Raw genomic sequence first — 24,998 nt, 5'->3', positions numbered from 1 at the left:
ACGTTGTCGCGCGACAGGTCAGCAACGGCGAGTCTACATGACACTTTAGAGAAGTTTGTGTTACATGCAAACATCTAGCCAACAGATCATTCAAGTGAGACAAAGAAACATTCGACCTAAAAACAGAATAAGATCTGAAGTTAAAGAATGATAATTAAATAAATGAACTCACTAATTTGCATGCTTGTTAGCTCTCTACTTTGCAATCAAACATTTTGACTAAATTAGTGGAGTCCACTATGATGACATGACCCAGATCAATTTTAGACACTTTAAGGGGCCACTTGTCCAATCCACGAATACAGCCAAAATACGGCTCTTGCAAACACAATTATTTTCTTATTTATAGTGTGAGGAGCTAGACATATCGCTTGAGGCAGCTTGTTCAATAAATGTGGCTACGTGAGAGAATTCAAAATGAAATAATACAGCTGAAAAAGCATACTTCATTTTGGGTAGAAAACAATTTCATTTATCGGTATGTTTAAAATAAGGAAGGAAATACTGTGTACCAACATGGCCACAGCTATAAAAATGTTTAAGGATTATTATTTGAAATGATTTGCAGTTTAGTTATTTCAGGTATCACTTTTATCAGTGGGTGCCCATTTTTGGAAGGACACTCTCCGACTAAACCTTTCTTTCATTACTAGAAAACATTAGCTTCTAAAATAATCCACCAGAATATTAAGTACATTTTATGTGTAATAAACCCACATGAAGCTTTTTGGTAATTTTGTTTGGATTATGCAAAATGTTAAGGACAATGGCTGGGTTTAAATGGGCTTTGTAATGAGGGCTACAGACAATTTTGATAAGTGTTTCTTCTGCTAAGGACAATGGCAAAGCAGAGAGGCACTTATTCTGTAAAAGTAGCAGGAGATTTAAGGTAGAAAGGGTTTGAGTGGTGTGAATTTCACATAGAATGAGCATGCTATGATTGAAGGTAGCAAGACCTTCTTTTTCTCAAATAATGGATTTTTTTTCACACCATTTCCGATAAAGTGACTAAAGTGATTTTGTTGTTTGTTTTGTTAACCTGTCACCAAGATAATAGTGACACTGCTAACAGATGCCACTGGAGCTGGGTAAGGGCAAAGTCCAGACAGAGACTTCTTGGATGTTGCTATCCCCATCTGGTTTATTTTGAGGACTGGTAGTGGTAGACATCTCTTTTTGGCAACAGGCGTTAATGAATGCCAACTGCTTGTAACTTAAGTAACCTAGAAATTCAATTATTTATGTAGCGTTTCACATTTTTGACATTTACCTGACACTCCTAACCACAATTAGACATTGTAAGTGAGTTGTCTTGTTAATGTGAGGTGGTCCAAAATGTAACCAGAGTTGTTACTGTTGCACTGCAGAACACATAATTCTAGTGCAGCCAATTTCACAAAGTTTGGCAGGAAAAAAAACCCAGTCTATTCCAGACCCCTCACAGCAAACTACTTGTATGGCTCTGAAATGAAAAATATAAATAACACATAGCTCAAATAAAAAGAGCAAAGGATTGAAGCTCAATGAGAATTTCAACAGAAAACAAGCCTATGCAAGATTGCTCAGTGAACATCCACTATTAGATTTTACGGGATCAATGCAAAATAAGTAATTTAGGAGTCTCTTTTAATTTGAGCTCTTTTTTCAGACTGAATGTGTACCCAGTTTTGTCTCAATGCACAGATTTAAAGTACATCTTTTCACAACATTCAGTGTGCAAATTGGCTAAATCTACCTGAATGAAAATGAGGGACCGTATTTGTGTGTCGGTGTGTGTGTGTGTGTATAGCTGAAATTGTAGAAGACTCACACCCCATTGCAGCCTGACTAAAGCATTTGCTTTTAAAAACAAGAGCTGCAGTGATCTCACTCTGCATCAAACATAGATAGGAGAGAGAAAGAGAAATAGAGTAAAGAGACTGAAACAGTGAAGAGACAGAGAGAGGAAGAGCTGTGCGCTGCTGCATTGAATGTCTTTCCACATTAATGTTCTGCCTCACAAAATGAATACAGTTTACAGCATTGAAATATGCTTTAGACTACAGGCACAATAACAGAGGTGAAAGTAAGGGGGGGAAATAAGAAATGAAAACAACTCATTTCTATACAAACCACATATTTTAAGAATATCTGATTTATTTGAGCCAGTACCTCTGATGGGGAAAACACAAATATCAAAATAAAATAACCCTCCATGTCAATTTACATTCAATTTCACCTGAAAACGTCTCTTTAGAAACATGATTTGCATTGTGGCACTTTAGACATTTAGCACCTCAGCCCTGAAATCACCTCATCTCATCCCAATCATGATTAATGCAACACAGAAGCTGCCGCTCCCACCAAAAGGAGCTTATTTTCAAGCCACACTCTAAAACCAGTTCATTATCTCTTTTTGGAAAGCTCCAAGGCAGTCCCTGTGATGGAGGTGGCTGCTGGTGTCTTAGATTCTTGCCACACCAGGGATTGAGCCATGTTCATTTAAGTTAAGTTTATTTAAAACCCACATTAGTGAAAAACAAGACTGATTGAAAGAATGAAGCTGTATAGAACATTATTCTTATATTCTCCTTTAAACCATGATTCAAAAGCCATTTGGAACTCTTTAATGATGGTGCTGTATTTTGTAAAGGAAATGTGAATGCTACCATGGCAACAGTCAGAGAACAACAAATGGAGGGAAAAGCTGTCAGCCCAGTTACTCTTCAGAATACATAAATTTTAGGGAGCAAATTGCCTGAGTGAAACTGACGAAAACTTGCCATGGCAACAGTGACTTTACTATTTTGCCTCAAAAATAATGAACTAAAAAGATGGCTGGTCCACCAGAGAAAAAGGGAAAATTTCACTGATATCGATTTTAATTTTAAATGTCTATCCAATTGTTTGCCTATATCAAACTCTGAATCAATGTAACACAGTATGTAGTGTGTATAATCCGAGTACAGATATTTGATGTGTAGGCATTGGCACATTAACACCTTCCTTCATTAGCTGTTAGTTCTTGAGCTGTCTTGACTGACATAATTCAATTCAACACAATTCAATCAGCTGCTCAGACTGAATGAGGATAAGAGAACACTGCACTAACACAGCAAGTTAAAGGCAATGTTGTTTCCCCCAACTGTGAATGGCTCCAGAATGAAGGACAACTATCTTCAATTGTCAAATATGTGACTGTAACCCTTGCAGGGCAGCTTGGATAGTTGGGATGCAGGTCAGCATGGTATCAAGGTTTCCCTGAGAGAGCCTTAATACTTAATGAAAACACAATATTGGTGAATTTACCCAAAATCTCAGTGCTGTGCTCTTGCTACTGTCACTCAATATTTCAAACATCTACCGAATAAGACACAACTTGCACTAGTGTTTCTAGTAATTTACTTCCATAAAGTTGGGGGACTTGGGAGAGACGGATTTGAAAAGAAATGGTCAATATCAAAGGGCAAGAGGACGAGATGTCCTCAGTAAAGTGATCTCCATGTGTAAAATTGGTGAAATTTCCCTTTAAAAGAAAGCTAAAACAAATTAAAACATATAATTTTATTTTTATTATCCCTTTAGGTCCTTCTTTTTCAAAGTAAAGCACACTTTTGTTCTTTGCTAATGTAGTTCATCACTTCCTCTTGGTAATCAAAAACCTATCTTATCTTGCATTATCTTTATGGCTGGAGACTCCACTGAATGTTCCAGCATGCAGTATGCCAAGTCATGCTGACCTCAAGATGAGCCGTGATTCCATCTCATTATCGACCACAAGGGTTCAGCTTTTTCCACTCTCTTATTAGCTTTATAAAGGCCCTGTTTTCAACCTCCAAATGAATTTTTCTTGCAGTCAATCCCTGGCTACAGAGGAAGCAACCGTACACAACACAGCAGGAAGTACCCGGTCAACATGAAAGGGTGCATCCACTGAAATGGTCAGGTAATAATAGTAGACAAATGAAAGATAAAATATTATATTACTTTGGGATTAAGTAAATTTGTGGGTTATCACAGTAATTCATAGGCGTATCAAAAAGAGTTTCAAACAACACAGCTGAGCCGAAGCCTGTCCATACCCTTCATCATTTTAATCTCCAGGCCTCGTTCCTGGCCTTCAAACCTGTTTCTTATGCAGCCTGTCAAGAGTATTGCACAGACAAATACAACAACACTTTAGATAAAGTGGTGCCATCTAAATTAAAAAGGGGTGTACTCTTATTCTGTCTGCACACCGGCAGCTTGATGAGACAAAAGGCACAATATCTCTTGGAAGGGGTGATATTTCAAACAGGATGAGTCTGGATGAGAGTGGGGCATTAGGCAGGTTGCATTACCATGGCTGCTGTTTTGTGATGGTGTTCTATTTATAGTCCACTGGGGCCTTGCTCATGTGCACTGTCAGAGGCTGGCCTGTTCCTTGGCCTTTGGTAAAGACTTCAGGCAATGACCTTGTGTCACATCTTTTGATATTTAGAAGCATAATTTTAAGACAATTATACCAGAAAAAAACAAAAACATCCACATTTATTAAACTTTTGTCTGAATAATCGATTACTTGTCTATGAAATGCCAAAAAGTAATCAGTTTAGTTGTGAAGCCGGTGATGTCTTTGTCAATAACTCTTAACTCTTAATATGGTCAGATCCCAGCTTATTTCAAACAAGCTGTTGTTCAACCACTTCTCAAAAAACTAATCTCGACCCTTCTTTGCCCCGCAACTAAAGGCCTATTTCCAAGTTACCTTTTATAGGTAAGGTATTAGAAAAAGTGGTTGCTAAGCAGCTTACAATTGTCTGAACAAAACTGTCCTGACAACTGTAGACCTGTGTGTCTTGGTTGAGAGGCTCATGCAGTGCGTATCTCTGGATCAGCCCTGGAGCAGTTCTCCTCTTACCTTTTGGACAGGAGTTTTTTTCAGTTACTGTTCATAACCATGCCTCATCAACTGGCACTCTGTCTTGTGGTGATCCTCAAGGTTCTGTCATGGGTCAGTTTATTTCATGTGGAATATTGCAATTCCCATTTCACCTGCCTTAGCAAGACTTTCCTGGATTGCTTACAAGTGGCCCGTAGTACTGCTCCTAAGACCTCCATCTTCAAATTTAGATTCCAGTCCAAGACTCCAGTCTTGAAAACCTAGAGGGAGTGGGTCCTCTTCTACAGAGGCCGCCATGTTGAACTGTCTTGTTTCTACAGTAGCCAAGAATAGACGAGCAAAAACTTGCTCGAGATAGGGCCTTTCACCTTTTTTGTGAGTTTCATGGCCACTGTAGTTTCTCCTTTATGCTTGGAATGCTGAGCTGTATTCAAATTGTGGAAATCTGCAACTTCACCGCTAGATGCCATTTTCTGTTGACTAAGTGTTTTAGCTCTAGAAGTACAGAAGTTAATTGAAGTCATTGTGTCTGTATGGAACTCCCTTGGGGTCTGTTATTTCTCAACTGACTCCAGGGGGGCTCCATATATCTGCACTAATAATGAAAATATGTAAAAGATAGCCAGCCCTAATCACAATAGAAAATTAAATGTCTTGAGACCATTAGTTGACTGGCAAGCATAATTGCAAAGTGGAGCTTTTGACACCACACAAATTGCCAGTAGACAAACAAAAACTCCATGTGAGGCTGTTTTCTATGCGACACAGCCTCAAAGAGTACAAATCCTGAATATGGTAAAGCTATGCAACAGTAGGCACAATCATGTCAGCAGACTCTACTGTGGAGCCGATGTGGATATAAAAACAGGGAGACAGATGTAAAAAGTAATAGAAAGTAAAAAAAAATCACCCAAAGTGAGTAAGTGCAACCCGCCTGCTCCAGCTGTCTCCTGCAGTCTCTCTAAAAGCTGGTGCCTGTTAGTAGAGCATCTAAAATAAGGATGAATGGAGCCGAGGCTGGGAACTGACTATGAGAAAAACAACATGACTCACACAGTGTCTTGCAGCTCAAATTATTTGGATTGCTGGAGGAGGTGCTAGTTTATGAGGGGAAAGAAGTGGACTTGTGGCCAAAAGGTCCCCAGCCTGAATCCCCAGACACGGAAAGGTCTGAGGAGAAAAATGACAATGACGAATAATCTCCCCTCAACAACTGCAACGAAGATGCCCTCGAGCAAGGGCCTTATCTGACTGAGCTGCTCAATGGCAAACAGCAGAGGACTGAGGTTGTACTAGGTTGCATAAGTCTGAATTACTCCATTAAAGTGTGGAAGTGGTTGTGCACAGTCAGGCTTTCCCGAATTAATAAAGGTTAAAAACAGTCATCTGCAAAGGTGGAAGAGAGAACATCCGTTCTCTCAAAGCTTCCGGGGCTGCCAACTGTCTGCCTCCAGGTTTGTGTCCTTTTCAGCAGGACAAACAAAGGAAAGATCACAGAGGTAGGGATTTTAGGAATGAACACTGAACTGATTAAATCCTAAATGTTCTACGGGATTTGGTGTACTTCTAAAAGCGAGGATTATCACTTCACTCTCATAGAGGTATCACTGGAACCTGAGTAAAAACAAGCCGGCTGAGCTGAGGCCTGAGCTGTCTTCATTCATCAGTTTGCACTGAACAACCCCTAAATGGTTATATGTTGTTCTCCAATTGTGAGGAGAGAGAGTCCTTGAAATCACAAACAAATATCTCACAGTTACTGAATGACCAAGCAAAACTCTTGCAATGACATATCTACTTTTTATTACAGATAGTAATCTATCAACAGTCTGTTGCCTGACTCAATACATTAAACTTAACTGATACTGCTGTTAAATATCCTGTTATTATTTACATTACTATAACTTTTAACAAATTACGACTTGCTTTTGGCTTAAAGTTGGAGGGAAATTTAAATTTAGTTTAACAAAAAAGTACATATATGCACTGTTTGTTCTGACATTTTATGTTTTATTAATTCATCTGCCGTTATACTCCCCCCTACATCTATGTCCTCCAGGGGGCATTCATTTTGTGGTTCCAAGTAACAATATCAGTACGTTTTGTTAGAGCAATATTTTTGTGGGTGGACACACAAAATAGTCTATAGATAGATATAATAATATCTATCTATCACCTGTGGGGCGTGTTAGCCGTTGCTTAGTTCTTCCATCTTTGATTTTTGTACCCCATATATTTCTCTGTGTTGTGATGCCTTTCTAGAATGTGTAACTGCACCTGCCGATGATTCAGCAGGTGTTAAACATGAACGAAAAGTGTGAATCAGTGCTAATGTTAACAAGCTGGGCTAATTAGATTTCACTTTTAATGCAGAAGTTAGCCTAGCTTTCTAGCTTACACTTTCCAAGTGAAAAATAAAACGTAAGAGCACCCAAATGTTGGAGTAGTGGAATAGAAGTCTTAAATCATGGCAACACGTCATCTGCATTCATAGAATAATTGATAATGAAGGGCTCCCTTCAGTAGCTCACCCTAGAAGTGTGAAACTGCGACACAGAGGCTTGAAACTTAGACGCTGTTTCCACAAATATGTCTAAAACGAAGAAACTCATGCAATAGCTGCATTTATAATTCCTTACATAAAAAGTTAGGACAATTTATGCAGTTACTCCAATTTGTGTAATAAATCAGTAATAAATTGTTATTTTGAATACAGAATATAACATGGTCATGCATTCAAATGAATGTTTTACGTTCCTTTGTCTCTGCTAACATGAACAATGTGCTTTTTGTTGCAGAAATCTATGAGTATTGAAATATGTTAGTCATACCAGCCAACCTGATCTGAACCCAGTTCTGAATCCATTCTCTGAAAGCCAACACTGAGCAGACACAAATCAGAGTCCAAACAAGCTGACATTCACGAGAGAGAACTCTGTTCATATTCTCAAAAGAGTAACGTAATGCAAGCTACTGCCAGTCTACAGTGCGTCAGAACAAAACCTAGTAGCCACAGTAGAGAACTATCTGACTTCCTCACAACCCATTAGTCCAAACACTTTAAATGAGAAACTGAGGGCTGCTCACTTTTTACATCCACTACTACAGAGATGCTAGTCAATCACAAGGTAAAACTACAGGGTTTACTAATGGGCCAACAACACTTCCCAGTATGGAGTCTACAAAATCTCCACACCATCATACACCCACCTGGCAGCGAGATGGGTGACAGCTCATTATAGCCCCCGAAGGAGGCATTGCGGATGAGTTTGCGTCCGTCCGGGTGTGGAGGTCGAAGCGATGCTGTCCCGCCGCACGTTGAGAAACGGCGACGACTCAGGAGGCCTTCCTCCTTCATCATGGGGACGGCGGGAGCTCCCTCGGTGTGTGGGAGGAAGGGATGGATGGAGGGGTGGGGGAGTGGTAAGGTAAACTCAAGGGTAGAAGGTCGAGGGGGGTCGGGAGACAGTCCGATCCGTCCCACGCAGCTAGTGAGCCAAGCGAATAAACCGACCAGTAAACACACAACCACACACACACACACACACACACACACACAAACAGAGTGGCTCAGATACTAGGCATTGAACCAGTGCAGTATGCTGCTTTCCTCTACGCTTCCTTCAGCCGACTGCTCCCTTCCTCACTCACACACACTCTGGCTCTCTGCTCTGTGAGTGTGTATGAAAGCAGCAGCCTGTAAGTACTTAATAACGAATAAGCTGAGCCCCTCCTACTCCCTCTCCTCCGGATGGGTAGGAGAGCTGCATCTTAGCTGGAAAACAGCCCTTATGTTCCACATCTCTTCTTTCTCTTCTGCTCAATGATTTTAGATTCAAAGGGACACTTCACCACTTTTCAACTATATTTCAATGGATTAGTCATTGGGGTGCCATGTCTATGACGTCTACGATACTTGTTAATATTTTCTAAATATTGCTCCAGGCCAATTTAGTTCCACAATTCACTCTTGTGACAACAGTGAATGACTGAAGAAACAAAAGGATTTGGTTAAGATAGGTGGCCTTTTTTTCCCTCTAACAACAGCTAAAGAAAATGAAAACCACATTTTGGACAAAACAGTTTGTATACGCCACAGACAACAGAGGAGAGAAAATGCAACAAGCAGAGGAGTAAGCTCTGCTATTGATATTTTTGCCCTCAAGCTAGTTGCTAACCCAGTCAGATAGCAGCTAGTGTGGCTGTTGGATGGACTGTAAATACAAATACTAGCTGCCAAATGATATTCTTTCCACCACATCCCGTCACTAACCTATAGAGAATTTCACCATTGAATGTTTGTTTGTTCTGCCTAATGCTGCCAGTTCTGAGGGTCACTGACATGATCTTATTGACTCTGACTACAGTATTACATCTTCTTATCAAATCAGAATCCCTTACCTCATTTCTTCAGATTTGTATACTCCATATATTATCATACATTGTCATGGCATGGTCATGTTAGACCCTTAAACAAACTAGAAGTATTTCTGCATCAAGCCTTCGACAGGGAGTCAAACAGTTTGATGCTGCAATGCGTCAATGACCATGCCATGAAAATGAAGACATTTTAATTGTTTAAAACAGAGTGCCTTGGAGGTTTCTTGTGATTTTTATGTCTACATGTATCCCTATCCAAAGAGCACCTCAAACAAACTCAATCTGAGCCCAAAAACCGCTACTACCCTAACATTTTTACAGGTTTTACATTATATTTGCCTTTCAGGTTAATGGCTTTTTAAGTCATTCTTGATAATAAATGGAGCTTTTGGTTAGATGGTTTATCAACAGCTACCTGAATGTTTTGTATTTTGCTAATAAGAAAAAAGATTTGACACTTACAAGTTATTACCAAAGTAGAACCAGACCCAGAATAGAACTGTATGAGAACCCAACCCTATCGAACACTGCAGCAAGGTTTGCTTTGTGTAGGAGGACAAGCTTACAGTCTGGTAAACACAGGCATTTCCCAGGCTGGTGTGGTGTGGGTTTACCACGGTGAAACTCACATGCAATATGTAGTGTATGCTGGTACAGTACATGTAACCCTCTGGTTTAAGCACTGTACAAAGGAGCAGTGATTTGTCCATCAGTTCTTGCTAAAGGCCTACATAGACAACAAGATGTTGATGAAAATCCACATTAATAGCGATGAAATGTCCCTTTAAGACACTGTATGGGCATGTACTCCCTCTTTCTGATCACACTATTCTCTTCATCACTCAGGTAATACAGCTTGTAAACTGCGACAGCTTTGCAAGGGACTGCGCGCACACACACACACACACACACACAAGCACATGCAACCACAAAACATGAGCTCTATTGAGAACAGAAGGAAGCACTTTATCACACCAGTGCTCAGTTGATCCTGCTATATTCCCCACATGTAAACGAAGAATAGCAATTACCTGATACATTATACATATTCAGCTTTTACAGAGTCTGTAAATTGCTTTGCTGGCAGTCACATCGGTGACACTGTTTACTTGAGATGTTATCTCAAGGTTGCAAATCCAGCTGTATTTCCTGTTTAATTTTTCAGACCCCCTTTAAAAATTGAGTTAATTTTCATGCTGTATGTAGCCATGTTATGTAGTTTCTTATTTTAAAAAAGGAAAACTTAAGTTGCAGCGCCGAAAGCCGTGAAAGATAATTAAGGTCATCATCAGGATGGTTCATACCAAGTGACAAGATAATGTGCCTTGAAAAAGGATTCTGCAAGGACACCAGTGGTTACTGTATCTCTGCAGAGTTGAATAGGCTTGGCATTGGGCCTTATCTTTGAAACCAAAACCTTGCTATCAATTGTACATGGAGACATTTCATCCACGATAGCTTGGAGAGGTAAACAGTGCAATCCTGTCCAAAACAACTGTCCCTGAGCCAACTGATGAATCTTAAAACTGATAAATCTGCAGTTCTTAAATGTGCTTTAATTAACACAGGTAATTAGGATGTTCTGGATGTTTAATTCAGATCCCAGACCTAATTAACCTGCTTGCAGAGGAAAAGTCCATATCTGCTGGTTGGGTGGCATTTGGGAGGCATTTGAGAAACATTTGCTAAGTATAGTCATCATCTAGGTCATTTTTCAAGTTATTTCCAGTAAAGTTAGGATTGACTCTTGTTATTGAGTACTGATTCTGGCAAATCCTAACCCAACCACATTCACTGACTGAACAAATGGAGCTAATCCATAGTCAAGCATGGCTTTAAACTACTGAAAACATTCTGTCCACTTTCAATCTGTCATTCATTCCTGCATTTAGCCTTCCTCCGAGCACAGCTTTAGCCTTCTGCATTCCTGCTAACTATTATTTTTGATTTTGTTTAAAAAAGGCACAAATAAAACCTTATATCCACTCAGATGACACATTTTATTGTTTTTTTCCACTCTTCTCTAAGAAGCATTCCTGTTACAGGGACACGCAGAACCATGAAGCGTACAAATGTGACATTGTTTGGTTATCAGCTCTTTGGCTTGACCGGCCGGATGGAGTTACTCGTGCACCACGTCTTGCCTGCTCCAGTACTTTATGTCTCATGTGTATCAGGTGAGATGGTGTCAGGTATAGGGAGTGCTGCCATGCCAAACGGGCCAGTACAGGGGTGAGTGAGGATCTAGGATATAGAAGCCCTGTGGAACAGTAACCCGACACAGGCGTTGATTCCCAAAGTTACTGCTAGATTTTGAATTGAAAGGATTACCTGATTTTAGACAAAGTATTGTGCCACGTTTTATTAGCCATGCTAGCAGCTCTAGACGTGGCAGTGTCACCACTTTGGCCTGAATATGAAATATCTCGACTAATTGATGGATTGCCATGAAATTCGGCAATCCTCCTTTTTGAGGGAAATGTCTTGACTTTTGTGACTCTGACTTTTCTTATAGCGCTATCATTAGGTTAGCATGTTACCAAGCTCAACTAAGATGGTGAACATAGCAAACATTATACATGGTATTGTAAACATCAGGATATTAGCAGGATGAGGATGTTGCCATGGTGTAGACTCCTGGTCTTATTCTATAGACTAAATATTTAAATGAAAAAATGTTAGCATTGTGATTGTAAGCATGTTAGCATGCTGATGTTGGCATTTAGCTCAAAGCATTGCATGCTTAAGTACAGTCTCACAGACCTGCTAGCACTGCTGCAGACTCTCAGTCTTATTTATCTATTAGACTTGCTATTACTTAAATAAAATACAGCAAGTTTCCGCAAACCAAATGTGAAGTCTCTTAAAAAAAGACACCATCAGATACAGTGTGACTGTTGAAGCTTTCTGAGCTGATAATCTGTATTGTTATTTGCAGCTGATATCAGCAAGAAACCTTTCTGTCATAATAACACTGATGGGAAAACAAAGGTCGGACCATCAGAAGACAATAATCTTGCTGTGTAGTCATAATAAATGTATAGTGAATAGAATATTTTTAACAGAAAAGTGAAGCTCAAAGAAACTGCCTAAAAAGTCACATGAAAAACATATGACTAAACTGCAGACGAACTATGACCCAATAACCCACAAGCTGAAATACATCTGATGCCATGCAGTGCAAGTGATACATACACTGCAGACAGTAGGTCACATGCAGACAGATACTTCTCGTCTTACATAAAGGCTGCAAGGAGACCCTGTAAGCCTGGGATTAGCTTTGCGACAAAGAGGCCCTTTGAACACTGGCCTACAGGCATCTTCTGCTCTATTCTTCTCCTTGTCTCACTAGGAACAGAATCAAGGGTCTTCTTTCTGTCCACATGATAATTTGCTTAGAAAAAAGCCATTTTATGTTGATGTGATCTTCATTCTATCCTCATGAGAGGCCCCTTACTTAGACAACGCACCCATACGACACAATACTGACAGCCACGAGACAGCACAGATCAGTCATCATCACAAGAGGGTGGGGGGTTTCATGTGAAGACGTACAACTAAGACAACAAAGCTCTAGCTGAAGCACTAGCTGAAGCACTACCTTGTCAGCTGGTACTATTTCATACTGTACCTTGCGTTCCTTCAGGCTAAAACTGAAGTATCCCAAGGTCAAGTGTTGACAGGACTCTAATTGTCCAAATCATGCTAAAATCCCTCCCGCTTTAGATCCAGGTTCTGTCGGTCCGGGCAAGCCTTCTGCCATCCGAGAAGAACTCGGCCCCAGAGGCCGAGATATTCTCCATCATCTTGGTCCTGTCCTCTTCCACAGACTCTTCGCTATCTACGGTACATATCTTCACTGTCAAGCCTCGTCCCTCTTAGCGCTCAGGCCTCCCGGGGCACAGCCGTTCATTGGATGAGAGCGTGGGCGGAAGAAGGAACTCTGGATTGGCAGTGGCTGAGGGCGCAGATAAAACCAGCCCCCTCCATGTTGTTAACCCCGTCTGACGGAGCATAATCCCTGAGGCTTAAATCCATGCTGACCCCACCTGCTCTCTCGCTCTAGCACTTCCTTGCTTTCAAACTCTTTCCTCCGTTCAACTCACTTCCCTTCAATTTATATATTCTCTCCTCTTCTCTCCTATCTTCATTACATCTTCCTCTCCCCCTGCATCACTCTCATTCCCAACCCCTCTCTCACTCTCCAGTACAAGCAGATTTTCTGTTTACCTGGAAAGAGGACAGCAAGTCAGTGAAAGGCGGTTAAAGCGAGAGCGGCTTCAAAGCCGATTGAAGAAGCCTTGTCAAACAACCTGCTGGGTTTATTTTTGTTCTCAGTGAGTCATAAAGAAAAGAAGGCTCACTTGGCAGCCAGACCACAGACACCAGAGTTTGTCTGTGCGTATTAGATGATGCAACAAAACTCAGATTATACTAAATGATCCAAACAACATTATGAAAGAAGTCTGAATAAACTATAAACAACAGTTTAGCTACCCTCTATTACAATCTGATTAATAAAGTTCTTTGATATATGTTGCTTTCCAGCCTGTTGCATTACAACCCAACACGCCCCAGTATTCACAATTGAGTTCTATGCAAAAACCTGACAATGATGATGTCAGGGCCTTGTTTGGAGAGGATACAAGGAGGATTTGATTATTAATCAGACCCCATGTAAACAAGGGTTTCAGAGAGTGAGCACTTGTGTATAAATATAGCAAATTGGTCAGTCAGAGGGAAGGCTCTTCACTCCTGGGGTACAATCAAATGTATGTTCCAGTGGAATCATGCTTATGTTACTAAGCATCACCAAGTTACTAAAATGAGCTATGGAAAATAACTAGGAAAAGCTTCATGATCACTCTTCACACCTAACCTGTGAATTTTCACAGAACTCCTACAATCTTTTTCTCAATTCAGAAATAACTATGTCACCTTGTGACTCTGGAGTCTGTGAAACATACAAATGAACCCTACATTAAACATCTCGCTCATGTGTTACTGCAGACAAACATTACTGGATCCAAGCAAGACCAAGGGCTAGCTCAAGAAAAAATCAGTTGCCATGGATACCCATTTTGGCCTGCAGGGAGTCCAGGGTCAGAAAATGCATGCTGTTTTACTGACTCTTGCTTCGCAGATGCAGTTGTGGTTAGAAGGTGATGTTGCTGGACAGATGGGTTTGCTGCTGCAAACTTACAAGCATACAGAACATACTCTCAGGAAATTATTTGCCAAGCAGTAAAGATTTTTTTCATGTCATTACACTCACATGATTCAACTGGACAAAACAGTACAGACAAAGGCATTATTCGACTACTAAATCTGTGTAGTTTCTTGATAAACATATATAAATTACTACATATACATATTTAGAAGTCTGATACACTATATGCCTGGAAGCCTGGGTAACTGTTGAGCAGAACAAGCTTTTATTTATTGTGTGTAATAATTGTATCCATTTCTATGTTACGCTTACTCCCTCTTGTGGTAGAAAGTGTGCTTACAGCCCTCTTAAAATTAGAAAAAACACAGCCATTACCTCAAATGTATTCATGCAAACTGACTCAACTTGTTGTGATGATAAATCACAGAATACAAGAGTGACCCAAATGTGTCCAAAGTTCAGCAAGCTCTGAAGTAATCAAATCCAGCAGCAAAGACATGCACTCACAGCTTCACATCCATCTTTCACATGTGACCTGTTCATACTCGCAGACTATGACACTGGTGGGATCTGCAACCCGACTGGCCCGACTCATTTAGTCTAATCTACTTGCTAAAACTAGAGGTGAGGTTTGAAGCTACTATAGATCGTGCAAAAGAAGCTTCTTGGCCTACCCATGACAGCAATCTGTGCTTTCTATTATCTGTATTCTTGCAGTGCTGTCATTAAACAAAACCACAAGAGGGCACTGTAACATAAGAACAAGGAACAAGCAGTATGAGGGCTGATGTAAGATCCCAGCCAAATCTACCCTTGAGCGTATTTCTCCATAGTTATAGCCTTTGTTTGATTTGTTTCTAATCTGCGGTCTGGAGAGCTCCAGCAGTATCATTAGACCACAATGAGTCAATTAAACAAAATGAGATGATCTCCAACCATACAGCCAGACCCGATGACCCCTTGTAATGACAGAGCTAAAAGGCTGAGAGTAACACGCTTTTATAGAACATCAAGAGTGTGAGAATCAGCTGGCTAATTTTCACTTCCCAACACAAAGTGACTTACTCCATATAATGTAAGACATTTAATATCACAGAATCACAAAAGCAGCACAAAAAGACACGATATAGACCTGATCAACCTGCAGGCTTTTGGCTGTGCATCGGTGCACAGCCAGGCTGAGTGAGAACCACTCATCAAGTAGGTATGAGTCATTGTTTCTCCACCAGGACTGTCTGGGAAAGGTAAAGGCTAAACAAAAAACAGACATCTGTCCTGGGGCTAAAAATGTCCAATGTCACCAGTAGGCTTTCGAGTGTTATCTTTAATCGAGAACAACATGAACCAAAGAAAAGAACGAGAAAGGAAGCAAGATAATAAGAGGTACAGAATATGGTAGGTCTGTCTGCATACAGTGATTAAGTATGACTGTAAATGTGTGTCTGGCTCTTTGGTTAAGTGTGTTTACATTTTAGGCATGTAGCTATTGTTCTTATCTGAAGCGTCTCACATTCAGTGAGCAGGTGGGAGTTTTGGTGGCTTGCACATGCTCGCCGACATGCGTGGCTGCTGTTGCTGCACCCTACACTCATCCGGACTGTGACCTTTCTGTTATGAGACAGCCGCTCTGACCATTCAAAAAACCAATTAATATTCAGTGTTTTATCAAAGGCTGCAGAGGAACTGGAGTTCTGCCTCATCACGTAGAACTAGTATGACCAGAAAATGTGAGGGGATTCATAAAAAAAAAAAGATCACCAAGAAATGTAATCCCAGGCAAATCTGTCATGTAAGAAATTGCAAGATGAGAGCAGGATTACTCTCTGAATTACTCATTGTATATATAACATTATTTTCTGTTTTCAACTTTTTCTAAACAGTGGCAACTCGTGGCAATCATTGTATGAAAGTTGTGTTAAAATGTTAAAATGTAGCTATAAAAGTAGCACAACAAGAGTCATACCCAACTAAGTGACCCTATAACCAGCTTGCTAACAATAGTCTCCATCAGCTACTGCTCATCCCAGACCAAGTAAGACTGTAGCAACAGAACAGCTGACCCTGCTGAACTGAGCTAGACAGTTCAACCTTTTATTTGTAAGAGGATGAATGTGTTATTTCTTATTTCAGTTAAAACATGGTTTCAGTTTAATGTGAAGCATCTGCAGGAATTCATTTACACAGGCTTAACACAGGAGGACAGGCAGAACCTATTAACATTATGAGTTAGAAAAGCCAGTGTTGAGTACGGTATGACTATGATATGTATAGTATGTACTGCAGGTAAAAAAATGCTGTGGCAATGTACATTACGCTCAATTTACCGTACAGGTAAACAAGGAAGGAAGGAAGTAGTGAGTTTGCATAAACAGTGAACAACCGAAAATTAACAAGGCAAATGGGCAGGGAGACAGAGAGACTTATTACTAAAATATGGTAAAATATACGTACAAAACAGGGAAATTAGAACTACAGGGCTGATTTTCTTTGAAGCTGAAGTAAATTTGTTAATTTACATCAAATGTTTCTGCAATACTTTTAAATATGTAGCTTTCATCTTCCTGAACCTGAATGGGTTATGAGCGTGTGTCATAAAATGCAGAGTTTACGAGGTAATTTATTTATTATACGCCATCATAACATAGTACATGCCCTGTCTAGAAAAAAAAAAAAGTGTGTAAGAGTGTAAAGCTTTGAGTGTATGTTCATCTACAGATAATCCATGGAGCTCAGTGTAATACTGTACACACCAAACTGAACTATAATACAAGTTTAAGTCAAAAATGTGCCACTTGCAATAAACTGTGAAGTGCAAAAGAAGTCTGTATGTTACCGTGGCTGTAGCTGATCCCCGGGCTGAGGGAAGAGGGGGTGGCGACGTGCTCCCTGCTGGGGGTTTGGAGGCCTGCCTCCTTCTCCCTCTCCTTGTCCCGCTCCTTCACCTGGCGCTGGCTCATCCTGCCTGGGGTCAGAAGGATGGTGTCATCACCGCACACTACGGCAGCTACAGGGAGACAGAGGAAGAGGAAGGTGAGAGATGAAAAGGAAGGACATGATGAGAGACATGTTGCCATCTTACTTCAGATCAGAAATCATCTACAGACAGCCCTCTTGTGGAACATCTGCTAGGTGCAGCCTTCAGTTTCATAACACATTTTGATAACTTATATAATATTTGTTTTCATCCAGGTCTCATGATTGGAAAAAGAGGCTTGCATGAGTGCTGATAACCTTAATAAGTGCCCTTGTCCCTTATCACTCCACCTTGTTTACCTGCTGCTAATCAAGCATGTTATTCCCAGCCAATGGGAGCACTCTGGGGTTGGCAGAGGACCAAAATAAATATATGAAATTAAAACATGAGTTTTATCTTTCTTGAACGGGACACTGATTTTGTTATTGGGTTGTTCCTAATTTAATCCCAGTTTGATAATAACTGGAGTATGAAAACCTGAGTTGAGAGGAGATTTAGGAACTATTTTTGACACTGAAGTGAGTTTATCAAGTTGAGACACGTTTAGAACATAAAACATGAAATTAGATATTGTGTGGGTCTAATACAGTACCAGTCTGCTCTAGCCAAAATATCACTTTAATCTATTGGGTTTTTTATTTATTTTATGATTTCTTTTGATTGGGGAGCAAATTAGATAGCCGGTATGAATTTGGAGTCTCTTAGGGTGATTAGTTGGCAACAACTGCCTCCCCACATTCCTCACATTCTGAAGGTTACCCTGAACATTTCTGTCATTGTTTCTATCGTTACAGTGACTCCACTGATCTGTTGGGCTTCAAATGCACTCGTCAGTGCTACACATTCTTTTCATTCTCATTAACTGGAGCCTCTTCCTCAAACCTGCCCATGGAAAACTACTTAAATCTTTTTCAAAAAATAAATGCACTGGTATTGAACTGCCTTCAAGACAAGATATCTAGCAGATCTATGGTTCCCATCCTTTTTTGTCTCAAGGACTCATCGACACAACCTGTTACAGTATGTTCCAATGTTCTTATTTAAAATCATATTGAAGTGGATGTATTCTATTATTATTATTCATACATACATCTGATTTTAGAACAATAATGTTTTCAAACGAGATGTTATGATCCCGGACTTTATGATGTTTAGGCTTGGTCTATTTTTTTCAGTGGGTTTGGGAGTGTGGAGTGGCAGAAGCTTACTTTTGGCTAACCAATTCATGCTCACTTGCTAATTAGTTTTCACACACTCCAATGTGTTATGCTCAGTTGGTACAATTGACTCTGGTTGACGGCCTGTCCTTTCCAGTTGGTTTATCGTGGCAGTTAACTTGTTATTGTGACAATAAATATGTAAAAGGTCAGCCTGACATAGTTTGTCTTCTTTCTTTTCTAACAAAACTATACATGTATAATCACCAGTGCTGTACTATAACCTGCTGTATGCCTATTATTGATGTATTTCTATAGAATAGAATAGAATAGAATTATACATGTCTGGTCTTTGTCAAAATACCAGCCATCGGCAGCCCTGCTCTTAAAACAGCTACCATTTGAAGAAGAAGATATACTTTATTAATCCCCTAGGGGAAATTAAAAACCCAGAGAAAGAAATAATTCATTCAAACAAATTCTAATATAAACAACTGTTTATGCTGTGCTTTTTTGTGAGGTAAAAATGCTCTTTAAAAGGATCCCTAATTTTGACTTAATCCGAGCATGGTGTTTAGAGTGACAATTTGCACAGGAAGTCAGTCAATTAAGGGGAACATTTTGCATCCTAACAATACAATACACCATCACGTTTCAGTTTTGGCCCTTCAACAAAGTCTGGGCATCCCTGCTCTAAACCCTCCACTGGGTTGCATCATCAAATTACAGGACACACAATACACATACACATATGGTCACAAAGATACTATATAATCCAGATCATAATCTAGTGATGTCATCACCTGTCTACCCTATCAGACAGCGGTGTTGAACTCCTGCGGATGTGTACTGTAAATGAAGCTCTGTACATGTATGTGTGCTCTCGTGGGTATGGGTACTCCACATACACATGCTGACACGCTTTCCCATCAGACACCACAAAGGTGACGGTAGCAAAGAGAACAGCAGTTGCTTAAGAGCCACAGAGACATAAAAACACATCTAGTCACATATACTGTACGTGGTGACACGCCTCCAAAATAAACACTGCTAACTGACACATACAGGTTTCAATCTCCAGAATAGCAGTCAGAAACCAGATAGTAAAAACATTTAAGAGAATGTATTAACTACTATCCCCTAAGGAGTTCATGGAAAGCCACAAGAAAAATGAACGTCAAAGAGACTTTATGCAAATTCTGCTCCATGACAAACTGCAGTTAATGGTTTATTAATGAGGGTGGACTTTTGCTGGATAAATGAAGGGGCTGGCAGAGCAATTCAAATAACTATTAGGAGCCTGAGAGCAGTTTAAGTACACAATACCATGGAAAAATAAACATTTAAAGGAACATTTGTCTGAGAAAATGGGTGCATTACTATTAAGCTTTTTGCCCTACTTAAAACACACACACACCCTTATGGTCCATCTACCCCTAAATACCATGCCCTTAACCCTTCCTCTAAAAGGTCACTGGCTTACCGGAGGTGGCATGGTGCTCTCTCAACTCTGCATGGTGCTAGCAGGGGAAAAAGGGTGGAGACAGAAAAAGAAAAGTGCAAGAGGGAGGAAAAAAAGTTGGGGAACACAGAGGGACAGAGGGTGAGAGGGATTTGAAAAAAGTGTGTCAGAGAGTTTGGATAAAGATTAAAGGAGGGGAAGGGAAGAGGGGCGTCCATCATGTGTTGTTGACCAGATGTTGGCAGTGGTTGGTTTGCGTGCAGCAGGATGGGCGATAGTGGGCAGCGTCGGCAACAGCAGCAGCAGCAGCAGGAGAAGCCGCAGCCACACAGGACGACAACGAACAAAATAAAAAAAAAGAGGAGACAAGAGACAGAAAAAAAACAAGAAAAAAAAACAGACATTAGTTTAACTAAAATGTTAATGGAGGACACAACTTAACACATAACTGGGGGCAATGGTGGGGATAAGATGGGGGGTTGAATGAACTGACATTACCACACTACACACATACGCTCACACACACACATTTGAACTAGTATACAAGACCAAATGCTTATATTTTGGACTGACACAAAAATTCCTGTTGCATCCATCCATAACAACTGAAGCAACACTGAAATATCTTTACTGTTATCCTTTTACTGTCTCTCATTATGAGATGGAAACTGTATCACCAGATTAAAATATAGACCTCTAATATGCATATATTTACAGTGGCAGGTTTAATATTTACCCTCATTGACATTTTAGTTTTGTGTGTTAGCATGGCAACTTGCTAATTAAACACAAAATTTCATACCGTTGAGGCTGACGGGAATTAAATGTCATTAGTTACGTGGCTATGAAATAAAGCGATCACATATCTTCTATCTTTTGACCACCTTCAAAATGTGGTTGTCTTTTCAACATAGCACGTAGCATATCTAAGTACAGGAAAGGAGGAAGTTGACCGAGGTTTTGACCGAGGTTCGGACTGAGGCTTGCTCAACTATTATTGGAGCACAGAGCAAAAAGGGGCGGGAATTAGGAAGGGTTAATTCATCCTCAGGCAGGCATGAATGTGTGCACAACATTTAATTACAATCCATTCAACAGTTGCTGAGACATTTAATTCAAAAACACAAATGTCAACTTCATGGTGACACTAGGCAAGTCAGGGCATCACCAAAGTTGTAGGATAAATCAACTGGGAACCACCAATGTCCTTACACATTGCTATGCCAATTCATCATGACAGAGACACAGTATTTTACAGTCCAACCCAGCAGCAACAGGAGCTCTCATTGGCCAGATGTTGACCTCCGGCCCCACACACAATTCCCTCCACCTGCTCCTGTGCACAGCAGAGGGCAGAAGCACTTGACAGCTGGCCAAAGAAGAATCCAATCAGGCAACAAATCTGCAAGCAATACACAAGCAGCAGCTAAGCAGTAACCACACTGGTTTGGTTCAGTCACATTCACAATCATCTCTCAGACACACAAAATGTCAACTGTTAGGCAGAGTTTACCTACTCTCTCTGTCCTCAGGAAGACATTTGACTCTCATGAACTGGAACTGCTCACTTAACAAGATCCTGACTAACACATGGTCGCAATCCGTACGGCTGCCGCGGATTGCACGGCCAACGGACGTCACGGCCATACCTGGAACAACGTCGGATTGCCCAAATCTCCAGTCAGACGAAAACACAACCACAGGCGGCTCAGAAAGGAGAAAGACAAGGAAAACAATGCTGCCGATTGGATATTGCTCGTTTAATCAGGAAGGGGAAATCAAATCGCTACATTCTGATTGGTTAGAAACCTTAGAGCCACCGTCTGAGAGGATAGACAACATGAAGAGCTGCTTACAATAATAAGGCGAACGGATTAGGAAACTGTCACTGAGCGTTAGAGGTTGATTAACAAGGCTTTGTGGAGAGGCATCAAGTTTTCTAATTTAATCCTGGCTCCGTTCATTTTCTCACTGTGGGAAAGCACAGTTAGACTTCGACCACTCCCTTTGGGTTGCAAAACACTGACCTCCACTGACAGGGGCCTGGAGGTTAGAGGGGTTTGTGACTGGAAGAGGAAGACTAGAGGGATTCCTAGATGGTCTGATCCCAAAACAAGACGTCTTGTCTCGTTTATATTCTCCGTTTGACAAACTCGTGGCAACTGTCGCCATTGTCGACTGACAGAGTGATGCGTGAACCCGCCGTGGATGCTCTTCGTAAAAGCCTCACCTGATGATTAGAGTTGATTAATGCAGATGAGTGCGTGGGGGTCGGGAGGAAGCTGACAGAGAGACAAAGTGAAGGGCTATGAATAATCTCAAAGTGTCACTGATAAAAAATATAAATTGTGACAGGCAGTCTGAGAAGAGTTTTATTGGTACAGGGTAATGAGAGGCACAGTTGGATCACTACATGTGGCAGGCCTATATTAGCATTTGAAAAGCTTTCTTGACTATAAATTGACAATCAAGCTGTAGAGGCTGGTGGGTGACTCGACTGTGGGAGTGGAGGGGTAGACCAATAAAAGGGGTCCTTTCTGGTTTGACTCATTCAGCACTTGCAGGCATGTCCAGGAAACCGTATACTTTATGCTTTATAAAACCTACAGTACACCTAAATAAGTACAGTTTCTTTTCAAAAATCTTTTTATTGATTTTCAACCAGGAGGCATTGTACAATGTAAATGTTCTCACAATGGCAGGTCGTGTTCTTTGATATAAATCCACTCCCACCCACCCCAACTGGTCATTTCACAAAGACAGTAACCAACTGAGAGAATGTAAAGGTGGTTACAGGTGTGATCTCAGTGAACACAGGAGCAAATATACTGTAGCAATTACTACAAATTAATGAGGGAGAAAAGAGAATTAACATTTAATAGATCACGTAAATTTCAGGAGTCACACCTTTCCAGGTAAAGAGTGAAAAATACATATTTAATCAACATTTAGGTAAATATATTTAGGATCTAACTCAATATCTGCAGACTCTATATTAAAGGACTTAGAACGGGATCAGGGGCCAAAAATAAACTTGATTGGTTCATCCCTAGCAAATACAAACATTTTATTAAGTTGACTAAAATTTGAATTTTTAGTTCAGACCAATTTAGTCTCTTGACCTGAGTTGATGATTCAGTGTTCTCTAAACTTACTGTACTTTAAGCATACATCATGGAAACTTGCCATGTGTCTTTTAAACAAGCTATGTCCTGATTGTTTAGTCCGACCGTATACGAAACCAAAGCTTACCATGATGAAGAGTCCAATTCAGTCCCGACTCCAATGCAATTTTACAAATGTACTGTATTGTCTTGGCACTAACTCTGGTATAGCAGGAGCAGTCAAAGCTGTGAGCTGAATGAAGAACTGAGTGCAACTGTAAAACAAATCCTCCTTGGTGTGACTAAACAGTTATTTTTCATTGAAGAAAATGTATTATAGCCACATTGTATTCACTCACTTTACATTAAATATCGGCTCTTTCTGAGCTGTGACTGCTAAAGTAACACACACACACACACACAGCAGGTCTGATTACAGACACTGGGAAAGATGACAGCTGAGAATCGTGTTGTTGGTTTTAACAAAATCAATCTACATCTACCTTTATGGGCTGACTAATACAACCACATTGTTTTTTCAGACCTACAGTTTTAGGGCCTGTGGGTAGCATGAGTCAGTTTTCGAAACCAAACAGTAGATCTTTGATGAACAGGAAGAGTTGAGCAATCAATGGCAACAGGATGTTAGCAAACATGATCACAGATATGAATGTATGATGGTCAGGTCAACAAATGAAAATACAAAAAAACAAGGCTGGACATGGCAGGTATTGCTGCAATACAGGATGGCGAGCAACCCTTGGCCTGCTGTGTTTGATTAGGGCGAAGTCAGAGGACATGAGTCAAAGCAAATGGGCTCACAATGACTGCTCACACATTTAGGTCCCACAGTAGTCTGTTCTACCATGAAGGACAAAACATAATAGACATATCATTTAAGGCCCATAGTTCGACCTTCACTACTGCATTCACATAGGCTTGCAATTATTGCATCGCCTCTCTCCCTCAGAACAAAGTGTCACAGCATTTGGTTTGAGCAACTTAGAGGTGAGAATGAGTCAAAGTGTGTATCATTGCAATGCATGTCAGACAACCTTCCCTGGATTAACAAGGTAAAGTAAAAACAGACCACTGCCATCATCTCAAGGTGTAGTGTGGTTCTACAGTTCTCCTTCAGGGGGAAAAACAAAGAAAGCTATATTTTAAGACAAGGTGACATTTTGCTGTCTGAGTTTGGGGGATTTTTGTCTGCCTTTTATCTGGCTTTCAGACCGAAGCTAACAGCCTGCTGTGTGGATGAGATGACAAGGACAATGGAGGAGCTCTGAAGTAAAACTGTAATATTTCAAGTTCTGTCTGAGCCGGAGATATGAAGCAAAGGCAGAGAGGTGAATAATGGTCCATTTCTGATTTTGTGGGCCATTTAAGAGATTTGTTTTTTTGTTTTTTTAACCTATACTAATCATTTTTTATAGCCATTTTGTTCTGGCTTTTCTTCTGTATGCCACCTTGAAAATAATTGGTGACATAAGGACTGCTCACAGGGCTAGTTAGTAAATAACTGTAGCCGATGAGCTAACCATTAACATCCGAGCAAGACAGGAACATAGGCCTAGTCTGTAGGAAAAGCCCCCAGAGCCTCTATCTATTTTCTTTGTACGGTTTTAGAGTTTTGTAGAGTTTTAACGAGGAGGGGAAAAATGCTAGTTAACAAGGCTGCTAACTGCTTGCTACTGGGTAGGGTTGGTCGACTGCCAGTTGTGTTTTTTGGTCAATATTTGTCATTTTACACACACTGAGCAGAAGAATGAATGAGAGGCGAGCCCGAATACTTTCACATCTAACTGCAGCGAATTAAGGGTTTATTTCGACTACAACCCCAATTCCAATGAAGTTGGGAGTGGACGTTGTGTAAAACGTAAATAAAAA

General features: G+C 40.4%; 1 protein-coding gene across 5 annotated transcripts in view; it reads right to left on the bottom strand.

Annotated features, from left to right (window-relative positions):
- Nucleotides 1-24,998, bottom strand: part of osbpl8 (oxysterol binding protein-like 8) — an 82,381-nt gene that overhangs the window by 19,492 nt on the left and 37,891 nt on the right. For 3 of the 5 annotated variants that reach the window (XM_035678677.1, XM_035678685.1, XM_035678694.1), the window contains 2 exons: nucleotides 20,026-20,062; nucleotides 17,245-17,415 (listed from right to left, as the gene is read on the bottom strand). In XM_035678677.1, the coding sequence (XP_035534570.1) occupies nucleotides 17,245-17,415; nucleotides 20,026-20,062 (208 nt within the window). The remainder of the gene's footprint in view (nucleotides 1-17,244; nucleotides 17,416-20,025; nucleotides 20,063-24,998) is intronic. The other 2 variants (XM_035678703.1, XM_035678712.1) reach the window with 1 other exon arrangement.

This window comes from Morone saxatilis, unplaced genomic scaffold (assembly GCF_004916995.1).
Source record: "Morone saxatilis isolate NCDOM2014 unplaced genomic scaffold, NCSU_SB_2.0 Contig10, whole genome shotgun sequence".
Lineage (NCBI taxonomy): Eukaryota > Metazoa > Chordata > Actinopteri > Moronidae > Morone > Morone saxatilis.
Note: the sequence above shows the minus strand (reverse complement) of the source record. Positions and strands in the feature narration are given on the sequence as shown.